Source organism: Drosophila mauritiana, chromosome X (genome assembly GCF_004382145.1).
Source record: "Drosophila mauritiana strain mau12 chromosome X, ASM438214v1, whole genome shotgun sequence".
NCBI classification, from domain to species: domain Eukaryota; kingdom Metazoa; phylum Arthropoda; class Insecta; order Diptera; family Drosophilidae; genus Drosophila; species Drosophila mauritiana.
The window spans coordinates 2,587,994-2,600,626 of record NC_046672.1 but is presented as its reverse complement, the minus strand read 5'-3'; the positions used below and the strand labels follow the sequence as shown (position 1 = coordinate 2,600,626).

General features: G+C 43.7%; 1 protein-coding gene across 6 annotated transcripts in view; it reads right to left on the bottom strand.

Moving 5' to 3' along the window:
- Positions 1–12,633, bottom strand: part of LOC117148286 (protein kinase shaggy) — a 43,178-nt gene that overhangs the window by 23,872 nt on the left and 6,673 nt on the right. For 2 of the 6 annotated variants that reach the window (XM_033315605.1, XM_033315604.1), the window contains exon 2: positions 11,385–11,863. In XM_033315605.1, coding sequence (XP_033171496.1) covers positions 11,385–11,469 — 85 coding nt within the window. In that variant the 5' untranslated portion in view covers positions 11,470–11,863. Of the gene's footprint in view, positions 1–6,594; positions 6,813–9,724; positions 10,529–11,384; positions 11,864–12,633 lie in introns of those variants that run through there. The other 4 variants (XM_033315606.1, XM_033315599.1, XM_033315601.1 and 1 more) reach the window with 4 other exon arrangements.

Genomic DNA, 12,633 nt, shown 5'->3' with positions numbered 1-12,633 from the left:
AGTGATTTTCGTCGAAACAATTCTACGACTTCGAGCGGCGCCAATGGGTTAAAGCCACTTAAATTGGCATTGGCTTAGTCACTACCCATTTTTACCCATTCAAAGCAGACCGAAGGAAAAAACCAAGACAAATTAAACGAGCGCTGACTAAATGCGGAGTTCCAAGTACTTGGGTTGTCCCCCAAATGCAAAAACTCGAGCCAAGAAACCCGAGAAACAAAACAAAGAAGAAAAAATATGCAAAAGTAAGCCAGCGAACTGCCTTCAACCCAGACTTTAAAAACCCTTATAGCTATTGATCAAGTAAATCCAATAAAAAAAACTTATAAATTAATACAACACAAAAACATAATGCCAAATTGGTATTTGCAAGCCATCGATGAATTGCATCAGCCAATTCAATAAGCGATCGTTGGAGATAGTGAACTCGAAAATTCAGGTCACCATGAAATTTTGATTTTCCCAATTTTTCCCAATTTTTCCCCATTTTTCCCACAAAAATTACGCACAGTTTATCACAGAGAAAAGCGCTTGCACCGCATAAAGTTTACCAAAATGTTGGTTTATTTATAGACAATCTCTCCTCTCTTTTTGTTTTTGTTTTTTGGCTCACCCCCCTCGTTGAATAAGTGAGCCATGTGTCATCTCCAACAGCAACAACAACAACAAAAGGCACACACAAAACCACAAAATACAAAACAAAAATCGAATCATTAATGAGCAGAAAAAGCCGACAAATGCTCTCATGAGAGAAGGAACGACAGCTGCTCTCCCTCTCACGCATGCAGCCATCTCACTCGCACAGTCTCGGCCCTCTCGCTCCCACTTCAGCCCCACAATGACGCAATGCGTGGCAGCATTTACGTCAGGCGAATGCTGAAGTTTCTGCTTCTTTCTCGCTGCTTCCCCTGTTTCTTGAAACGCCTTTGTGTTGTTTCTGTTTTTGTTTCTCGTTATGTTTCATTTTCATTGTGCTTCCCCGCATTATTGTTTAAAATCGAAAGCACAGAAGTTAGCCACATAACCCCTTCAAAGTTCGCCGACACACCGCCTTCATGCATTATTACGTTTATGCAGTAAGGTTTCATGATTTCGCAAAAGCGCGAACTTAAATAAGTCACAATTTGACACGAATTGGTACTTTTCATTGAACAAAATGCGAGTGTGAACGCAGTACTCGAGTAGAAATATTATTCTGGGTAGTAAATAAACTTTCCCAAGATTCCATCAAGTAGTTTTTTACACATCGTATCCGTATCTGGCGCAGACACTTGATGACACCAGACGGCAGGCGAGCCCAACTCTATATGGTGTGCGATAAGATTTCCCCCCAGACAGACAAAATCCAACAACAGAAAGACCCACATTTCGCCCTAGGTGCTAGTGCACCGGAAGATCGATCCCAAGCAACTTGGGCCAAGTTGCGTCAGATTCGGTTCAGACCAGACGCCACCGGTGGGCCCACAAAAGTCCGGTCGAAATTTACTGCGAGTTACAAACGACATCGCAAATACTCGTATAGACGACACTCGGGGGCGTTTGGGGAAGCACGTGATAAGCGATAAGCGGATTTTTGATGGATCCAGCTAAGTGCTAGTCCCAATACTGTATGTTTATATTTGTCGTAGGCAAATTGCAAGGCGGAAAATGAATTCGGCGCATAAATAACGAGGTGCTAATTGCAGATCGTCCCAGTGGAAAATTTGTGTGTCTTTCTTTTCTCTTTTTAATCGATAATTGGGAGTCGTGGACAAAAGACTTCACCTCGAAGCCATTAAATTTCCATCCAATAATTCATCCAGTACTTCCCATCTTGCCGTCTCTTTCTCGCCGGGCATGGGCCGCTAATTAAATTTGCACGCAAGCGAGCTGGAAAAGGACGGCGCTACGAGTACTAGAGATGTGCTAATTGTGCACGCTAATTGCGCCAAAAGATTCGCAACGAAACGCAGAAAATACGTTTGTCTGTCGGTCTATATGTACAGATATGTGAATCAAGAAGAGGAACGTTTCGTGTTCCGTTTCACATTGTTGTGCAGCAGACTGGAAAGTTTTGGCGAGCGGCGAAAAATCTCAGTGTAATCGGTGGATGAGGAGGGGGCAGCCAGCCGATTTAGTTGGTCATGCGATAATTTCGTTAGCCGCCACGCGCCGCTGATTAAACGTCCTTTTCTCCCCATTCCCTGCCCTCAAAATTTGCATTAAAAATAGACAAAAGGCAAGTGATAATATTTGGCGCCTATTTTTGGATGCAAAACGTTCCTACTGTTGATCAATTAATTGACGCCTGGCAATGTGCTAAGTGGAACGGGCGGAACGAATCGGAATGGAACATGGACAGTCAAGGCCAAATGTGCTTTAGCCTGAAACAGCGATATAAAACCCAGGTGATAACCACAACGAAACCAATTAAGCGCAACAAAAAACAAATCCAAATCATTACAGTTGGTAAATGCAGTTTTTAGTTGGCTAAATTCCAAACGTTGCGTTAGCACAACAACGGAATAGAACGCAGCCAAGGCCAGGCACGACCGTTAACCTGAAACAGCAAAATGAAACGAGGAATAAACGCAACAGATCAATTAAGGCAACTTAAACAGTTGGTAACTTTCTAAACGGCTCGTTGTTTGCTTTTTCTTCGCAGCCTTCGGCCAGCGGTCGATAATCGGCCTTGCCAATTGGGGGGCAGGAACGATGGGAAAGAGGCAGGTGGGCGGCGTAGTTGCGAACACCACACAACTGGTTTCAGTGTGGTTTACTGGCCTCGCACTCACACACCAAACAGCCAGCCCACCAACAAAAGAACAGCAAATGGCCAAAGCCAAATCTAAACCGCAAAGGTTAAAAGCGCATTCAATGCGATACAAGTACACTATATAATATATATAATGTATACTCAGCTCGAGTCATAGAAGTATAGACCTTTTTCCATTCCATTCACCTGCACAAATAAATGTAAGGAGGAGCGGTGCGTCACAAAGGCAAATGCTTTTCCGCCATTTCCACATTCTCGCATAAATTAATTGCGTTTTTCGTGCTACGCTGCGAGTTTCCGCAAAAACGGGCACAATAAAGCAAAGCAAGCGGCACCAACCCCCTTCCCTTACTTAATTGACAATATTTTCGCTTAGAACTCAATTTAAAGATTAGTTTTAACTTGTCACTCGCTGTCAATCAATTCCATCGAAACCACCACCTGATGACAGTTACTGATCAAACGACGAGTGGATATCGACGAGTTCATTCCCGTCATACAGGAAGAGTAAGTCCTGAAGAAATCCACACAATGAACATGTTCCCAAGCTGTGCGCAGCTATTAAGTTGATTTTAGTGCCAGCATGATGGGGGCCACATTCCCCAATAGATTTGTATGCTCCACACACAATCCCAGCAATCCAATCAACAGACAACACACATTTAATAGAATTGTGTGCAATAAAAAATAAGTTAATTAATTGAGCGAAAAAGCAATTTTCGAAAGGAATAAAACGGAATGGAACAGCGCGTGCTGTGAAAACTGTTGTCGAAGTTTTATAACCCAAGTCGTCGCGTCGAGCGGCTTCTTGGACAGCTTGTGTCCAACCCACATTGTTTACTGCCATATCGTTAACTTTATTTTTACCCGTGTTCCTTTCCCTTGCCTCATATTACCGATTCGAGTACGAACCATCCAATCCTGCCCTGTCATTATTATCGTAAGAATTACTTTATTGCAAATTGAAGTGAAAAGCGTTAATTGATCGATAACAAGAATGCGACGACGTCAGCAGATTCTTTGTGTCCATGTGTGCTTTTGTATCAAAACAATTGATTGATAAACAATTAATTCGCCTTAGGACTTAAAGGAAATTCATACTTTTGTTTAACAACGAAATTAGCAATCGAAAGCTTTGTTTATTATGTGTGGAACTATTTGTTTTATGACCGGAAGTGCATTATGAAACGCACCTCTATTCGCATTTGCAATTTGTCAGTAAGGTTGCACCGGTTTACGGCATGGGCCGGATTCCGCATGTTATTATGTATATTTTGTTCGTATTTGCAGTGGCGACAGCATTTCTGGTTATCAAAAATGCCAAAGCTCCGATTCACTTCCAAAAATGGGCGTGAGAAATCAGCGGGGGGCCACCATATAATTCCGACTTTTGGTCGTTTCAAGCGCGTCATCGTAAGCGTCATTATGCCATAAATACAAAAACAACAAGCTGAAATGTAAATCGAGACGTGCAAATATTTATAAGAGGATCAAATCGACAAGGAACGCGTGGCTCCCAGTGAAACAAACTCAACTGCCTGCAAGTGGGAGGAATGTTGAAGGGAAATCAAAGATTAGAGGCGGTGACAGCCGCATTAAACGAGATGGATTCGGTTTCAATAATGAAGACAACCATAGAAATCAAGATCAAAGGAGCTAGGAAAATACTAAGATCTTGGATGGGAAAAACAAGTGTGGAAGTATGTATACACCAAGTGCGAAATAAAACTATGTTTGTTGATTTTGGCGGCACGTCATGCAGTTTTGGCCCCCGAAAAAAGTCTGACGAAAGCAAAGCTCCACAATTGAGAAGCTTTTTAATGTGAAAAGCTCCGAGTTAATTCTTCTTTGATTATTCATTCGTCCGCCTTGAACCATTGACACATTTAGGGCGTGGGTGGGTGGGGGGTAAGGAGACGAAAGAGCGTCAGAAGAGAGCGTGAGAAAGTCGGGTTTAAGAGAGAAAAGTGATCCCCGCACTAAATATACAAATTGCTGTCTTTGAAAATACAAAAGTGACCGAGAGCGGGAAGACGGAGGTGGTGTTTGGGGGAGGGGGGAGAGCAATAGGCGAATCAACAAACAAAAAACGCCAAGCGAAACAAACGAAGAAAATTAGCAAATGCTACAATACACGTGTGTGCGTGGTGTGTGTGTGTGCAAATATTTCTTCGTCTGTGCTATTTTTATAAAAAGAAAAAATGTTAAAGACAAGAAAAGAAAATAAAAAAAAAAAACCGAGGCGAATGAGTGGGCAAGAGCAACAACAACTAACACACCAAGTAACTTCGACTCCGACTTTTTGCCTTTGGGGGGCACTCAAAGAAGAAGAAGAACGAGTGGAAGGAGAAGCGTGGGGCAGCGGAGGAGCGGAGGAGCAGCCGGCGCAGTTCATGCGAATTTTTTTTGGGAATTTTCCACTGGCAGAGCGACAGCAGCAACAACATGAATAATTCACTTTTGGCCCAAGCCACCACGAACACCAGCGGTCACACTAATAGGCACTGCCATCCATACTGAAAACTTGGGACTTTGGCCCCACTGCGCTGGGAAAGGTGGGTATGCGAGTGTGCAAGTTCATTGAGGGGGATTCCCCTGTTCACCGATTCACGTTACGAGGAACAATTGCATTTTCAGCATGACCTCAGCCGCTTCTCATTTGGAAATTGGAATTAGAATACGTCCAATAACTGTGATGGCACTAAGTTCTACATCCCATTGATTGTATTTAATCAGAAGGCAATCAAAATTTTAAAAGCTATTGGTTTGATCTGCGGTGTTTTCCTTCAAACAGGCACACATTTCAACATTGTCGCCAATAAGGAATTGCATGCACGTACCGCAACCGTCCCCACCCCCTTTTCGCAAATGCTGTGACCACTCATTGAAGAACTTTTGCCCATAAAAGCAAATACTGATCGGCGGAACGGTAGATGGTAGATGGAGTTTGGGGGAGGGCGGAAGGGGCAGCCTCCGCACCAATTATCGCGGAGACGCAGCAGCCGCAGAACTACACAGAGAACAATTTAAGTGTCGTGATAATAAAACAAACTTTAATCACATCATTTGCGCTTTTTTAGGTATGTATCTGTTGCATATTCTCTCTTAATTCCTGTTTATAAAATGTGTTAATAAAATATATAGAACGAATTTATTTTAACCTCTATGAAAGATCTATTAACTGCATTTTTTTCCGTGTAAGCTGAAGCAGCAACAACAGCGCTACAGTAAAACTGGTTTGAAGACGACGCCGCCGCCGCTTCGGTTTGCCACTTGTTGTGCGCCTTGCGGGGGAAAGAGAGCGGCGATGGAGGGGGCCAGAGCAAGTGAGCGAGACGGGGAGATTGCAAAAACTTTTCCATTGATGAATTTTAAGGCACTTCTCGGATTTGGTAGTGAAGATGCACTGAAATCGTGGATACGTATACATCTCAACATTTCCACAAACAACTATTGCGAGTTGGTGCCCCCACAACGAGCGTTAGATTCCCACACAAATCGAGGTACTTTAAAGAGCTTTCTAGAACATTCGCCCCACTAAAAATATATCTCCCCCAAGTATAAATAAAAAAAAACATAAATACATTGGCAGTGAGTGTGTGTGCGTTTTTGGGTTAAAGTTGGAGCACATTTCACAACGCCGTGAAATAAACTCCAATTCATTGGCCACTTTAGGCCATGTTGATAGCTCTTTTCGTGATTTTCTAATGGTGTCAGGCGGCAAAAACAAAAAACAACAATGCGGCAACTAATTAGATTTCAATGCATATTGAATACGACTAGTTTCTTATTTTTTTTTCTTTTTTTTTTGTATTTGTTTTCTTTTGGAGACACATTACACTGCACACACTGTTGACACAAAAAATAAAGAAGTAATCAGGCGCGTCACGATTTTGTTTCACTTTTTGTTTCGCCGTTGTTATTTATATTTATATGTTTCGTTTCGCTTTGTTTTTTCTTTTATTTGTCGCTGATAAAGCTACAAAAACAACAAGCAAATAGAGTCGCGGAATGGCTGAATGGAACGCGGCGGAACGAGAGGAGAGAACGACGCGCCTGCTCGATGGATTCAACGCGAGTGAGCGAGTCGAAGCATGGGCATCTACATCACATTCACATCAGGCGACAGCGTCGCCGGCAGCGCAGCAGCGCCTGCGCCGGCGTCCCCAGCACAGCAGCGCTCGCAACGGAAGGACCACCTAACTAATCTATATTTCGACAACTTTTAATAAATGTCATCGTAGTTTATAAATGCAGCCACTTTTCTAGGTAAGCTTGTCTCTACCAAGGCATGACCCATCTTTTTTGGCCTCTTGCAAGGAATATTTGACATATCTTTTATTTCTAATTGACTGACCGCAGCTGTACCGGAGCATTGAACGTTTGTACGGTGGGCCGAAAGCTCTGCTTCGCTTCTCAAATGGAAGTGGAAATAAATGAAAGAAGTATTTATGCTGTTTCTCAACAGAAAGAGAGCAATGCTGGCAGCTTGCTCCACATTTTTGCCCCAATGTGCGCTAAAATTGATCGTCACATGGACGGTGTATGGCGAGGGAGGGAGCGGGGGAGCGTGTGTGTGGAGTTTGGGGAGCGAGCGAGCACACAGAGCAAGGGGGCGGGAAAGAGAGCGCGCGCGAAAGAATTTCTAGTCAGCGGACAGCTAATTTGCATGCGGTGCGTGAGTGTGCTAGCTGCATGCATGTGTGTGTGTGTGTGTGAACGTGTGTGAATGTGTGTGTGCGTATTTGTTAGTACGCTGCGCCGGAATTTCTCATGTGTCGGCGCGACTTATGCAAAAATTAGGTAACCGAGAAAGAGATAAAGAAAGAGGCCGAAATGAGAGCGCGCGTGCCGATGAGTCAACAAAACAAAACAAAAAGAGAAGAGTAAAAAGAGTGGAAAATGCAGTGGGTGGTGAATGTGGAGGGTGGGCGGTGGGTGGCGAAGTCTTTTAAGCACCGCTAATTGCGAAAGCATCGAAAAATGCAGCCGGTTCATTACGAGCGCCGCCCGAAAGTATGCAAGTCCCAAGGCCACAGCCTTCAATGTTGAAATCTTAAGCCTTCTTATCTTATAACCTCAAGTAACTTAAGCCATTTGGGCAATACTAGATACAAATTCTGCAAAATTAGACTAGCTTAACATTTTCGTACTCATTTAACGGTTCTATTCTAAGTAAATATTACTTAAATTATTGATTACAATATCTATAAGTTTTAGCAGTTATTACTATATATATATAGACTTTAATGTGGGAGAACAGACTTTTGCTTACCCGTTTACCCGTTTATAGTAACTTTGGTAATATGATAGTCAACTTACCTGGAAAGAAAATGGAAAAGAAATTTCGGGATTAGTACGGATACTTAATAATTAGCTATAATTTCAGCGGTTCGAAGCGGCCGGACACTAACTATTCACGGACTGGACAAACTGCCGCTCCAGATGTTTGTCCGGCGGCGGCTTGGAGGGGCCGCTCTCGATGGCCGCGCTCTTGACTTTCACATCGCGGGTGGGGCCCTGTTTGGCTGCCTTCTTGTTGGCCGATATGGTTACTGATTCTAGGGACTTGTGGTCAAATCAAAGAGGCCTCGATGGTTTCGCGAAAGTGAATGCTAATGCTAATTAGGCTAACAAGTGGAGGCTGTCCGTTCTTTAAGTTAATTTATGGGAATATTTGACGAAAGATTTTGAACACAATTTTGGCATTTAAAGCAGAACAGAATTTTTGACAATAAATTCAGACAGACCCGCCTTATCAGACCTACTTATTGAGAAAAGTGTTTTTAGATACTGCGCTAAGCTAAAGTATCGCACGCACATGAGGTCTGTGACCTTGCCAGTAGACTGACTTTTTTATTTTGCTCGATAGCAAGGAATTCTGTAGCCGAATTTACAGACACATTTAATTTGCTTTTCTTCAATTATAAACAACATTGATAAATTATGGATGGCGGATTTGGAGAAGCGCCAAGTGCACGCAATATATAAACCGAAAAACGCATTTGGGGGTCGCCGATCGCAGGACACCAAGCGCAATCGAATACAAAGAAAAACCAAATGTACAAATTAAATAAATAAAAATAGCAAAAAGGTGGCCGCTAAAATTTCCGTTTCTTCGGAACGGCAGAAATATTTATGAGAAACCAAGTAGCGAGCAACAGAGATCGTTGCATCCATTCCCACACCCCGCCCACAATGTAGGTCATTATCTTGTTTACGCCGGAGAGCGGCGACTACAGCTGCGTAGTTAGTGCGTTACTAATCGCAATGAAAATCGAATAATGAAAACAGCCAGCAATCAAACGGAGTGTTTGTGCAACTGCGAAAACTTGCAACTTGGCCCAAATTCGCGATCTCGCCACCGCATAAACGTAATAGGCGGCATAAACTGGGGGTCAGGTGCACCAAGAAAGCTCCTGTTGTTGCGAATCGAATTATGAATCGAAATTAATTGAGCGGATGGGTGGGTGGTGGGTGGTGCGGAGTGACGCGAGACAGCTGGAAATGCATCCCAAGCAGAAGTCGGAAAAGCGGCGTGGAAATGGATTCGGAATAGCGCGCGCAATCATTTCATTTCATTTCGTTTGCAAATTGCAATGCCAAGCGCTGATGAGATGATGGCTTCCACCTTGATTAATTCGTAAATTATGATTCACCTTTGATAGCCCAACAATGGCGATTTGGTTCACCCATTTAACAGCGAAAAACAGATGCTATTGGGTTTTGAATCTGTTACGATTAATTCGCTCTCTCTCGCTCGCTCTCTGTCTCTCTCCAGAAACTATACGAGCAATTGGGAAACGGCCAAGGAAATTAGGGTCAAAGGGCACGGTGGAATAGCGCCTGGTTCGTGTGTGATTTTCCTCAATTTTATTTTATATTTCCCCGCAACTGGTTGTTTATTTTATGTACGTGCTGCTGCTGCTGCTGTTTTTGTTGTTGTTCTTGTTGTTGTCGCGGATTTACCTTCGAGTAGGGAGCCGCGGTTGATCAACATGCTCGATGAGATTGCGGAGCGGAAAAGCGCTGTTGAATCGAGGTGAAGTGAAGAAATGCGAGGCGATGCGATGCGAAGAACGGGAGAAGCGAAAGGCGCTGGACGTCGACGCCGCTATCGCTGTCGCGGTCGCCGAGAGCAGCGAAGAAAGTGTGGGTGGCTGGGCGGTCGGTCGGTCGGTGGGTTTTTGGATTTTTGATTTTGGGTTGATTTGGGTTTTCAACTGTTGACCTTCTTTTCCTCAGCCACTTCCTTTTGTTGTTTCTGTTCTCTGCTGGCGAAAACTTCTGCAGCGCTAACGGCGTCGCAGTCGCCGCGCTGTCGACTGCAGCGCAGCAGTTACTGATACACACACGCACGGGCACTGACACACATACACACACGAGCGCGCGCGCACACAAATACACACACACACAGGGGCACAGAACAAAATTAAAGTGACGTTTGATTTCGTTTTTGCCTTCTTGGCTTAGTTTCGTCGTTTTTTTGCCTTTTCTGCGGTGTTTTCGAGGTGCTTTACTTTTGCTTCTTTCTCTGCGTTTTTCGTTTGTTTTTCGTGTTTTATTCAGCGCTTTTTTCCTGCGTTATTTAGTGCAAACTCGGGTATCAAAGGCGAAGCGAAGAGCGAAGAGCAGAGAACTCGAACACACAGCGAGTGAATCTCGATTGAAACTAAATTCGCAGCAGCGTCAGCGCAGCGGGGGGCAGCGACGCAGGCAGCGCGGTGACAGCGGCAGAGCGGCAAATTCAAAGGTTTTACTCTTATTGTTTTCCACTTTTAACTTTAATTTGTGGCGCGCGTTTTTCGATTTCAGCGTTCTTCTCGCCACGAATTTCGTGCTACTAAAAATTTGACGTTTTCGCTGCGGAATCCGAGCAAAAAGGCGAATTAAACAGAAAACAGCAGACACGCATACCAGCGCAAAAGTCGAGCGCAGCGAAAATGCGGCGAAAAAGAGGCAGCTGAGAGAGCGGCGAATACGAATACTTGGACATATTTATCGATTGACTGGCAAAGAAGAAGAGCACAAGAGAGCGGCCGAGTAAGTGAGTGAAGAGAGGGAGAGAGAGAGAGAGCGGGAGAGAGGGAACATTCTGCTAAGCAGCCGCTGTTAAGAATTAAGCTTTTAACATTTAACACAGGTGGTAGCAGTAGCGTTGAAAAGGGGCGGGCGGGGTAAGCACTGATAATACGATGGCATTTTTCGCGTATCGAGGGCTAAAAACAGCCGTGTGCCCAAAACAGCTGAGTAATAAAATTCAATTACTCAAGAACACAAAATCTAACAAATAAAGCAGCAACTCAATTAAGGCTTAATTTCACTTTACAGCAACTGGTCGCTTAATTAATTTGCTGAAATAAACATCTTGGTCTTTGTTCTGAAACGGATCAGGAGCACAGAAATTATATTCTGAGTAACTAACGAAGGAAGTAACAAGAAAACAAGATTTCGATTATCACTGCTCCACTATGCGCACTTATAATTCCCAATCGGTGCGAGCGCTAGTTCTACATCGCTGTTACACTCATGTAATATGTAATTCTCAGGCTGTAAAATTGGTTGCCAGGATTTTGGATCCTTCGCTGCAGTGGGGATGGATATTCGTTAAGGATCTGGCTCTACTTACTGCATGTTTTGACGCCGCCCAGCACCAAACTCGGCGACTGTTTGTTGCCCTCGGCGAAGGAGGAAGTTCTTGGACGACCGCTCATCGTAACGCCTGCTGCTGCTTTGCTTCCGGTGCTCCTTCCTTGTTCGGCTTTTATAACTCTTTGGAGCTGGCTTGCTGTTGGTTCTGAAGTGATTATCTCAGCTAATTGGTAGCTCAGCTGGCTTCGATATATCTGCGTTGCTCGTGGCCGCGGTGTTGTTATTGCTGCGATTTCGGTTTTATTGCCACTACAAAATAACGAGTATGTCAAAAAAACCACGTTTTACAGCTACTTCTTCGGCTGCTGCGTTTTTCTACTGCACTGCAAGGCCATTGGCATGCAGCAGTGTTGTTTCGAGTATTTTGGCAAGAATCAACTTTAGTTCTGTATTTCCGGCTTCTCTTTTCAAACACACAAACTCGTCAACGGCTCAACAATTGTAACTGTTCATTGGCTGCAATTATTAAAAATTTTATTACATTAGCGATATATAGGTTACAAGCCTTCAGAATAATCAAAAAAAAAACACTATCTTATTTTAAAGAATTCAATTTCTCAGTTCATTTGGTTGGGTTAATAGGTTAATTATCCTAATTTTTATTTTAGAAACTTTGCTCTCGCGTTTTCCTTTTCGTTTTCGAATGTTTTTGGTTTTTGGGGTATTGTTGTTGCATATTTTACCGATTCATTCACACACACAAATGCAGTTTGGTCGAATTCGCGGTTTTTCGTTTAATTTTGTTTTACTTTTTCATAGTTGCACAACAGCTCTTGTTCTTTTGTTTATTTTCAGTTGTTTTTTTATTGTATGTTTTTAAATACACAAAGTTCTCAGTCCACTTGAAAATCCGCTCCTTTTCCCATTGGCAGCTCTTCAAATGGGTGCGAAAGAGACGGGCGCACTGCAGTCTGCAACAAAAGAAAGAGAAATTGGCAGTTAGTTGTGTTGGAAATTGCAAGGAAATCGAAGGGGCACAGTGACAAAGGCGGCTGACTAACAGCCCACCTACCTCCCCCCTTCCCCCCACACGGTGTCAACAAAATAAATTGCCCCGCAATTTGCAAACAGATGTTAATCAAAGCTGCAACAGCCGGGTGGCCACGTTTCAGCCGAGAAAACCTCCAAGAGCCACAAGCAAACTGGTGGCTCACTCAGCTAGATGGACCCGGTGCGGGGCAAAGGTTAGGGCGTGGCGCCCACTGATTGACCCACTTGCAGTGACG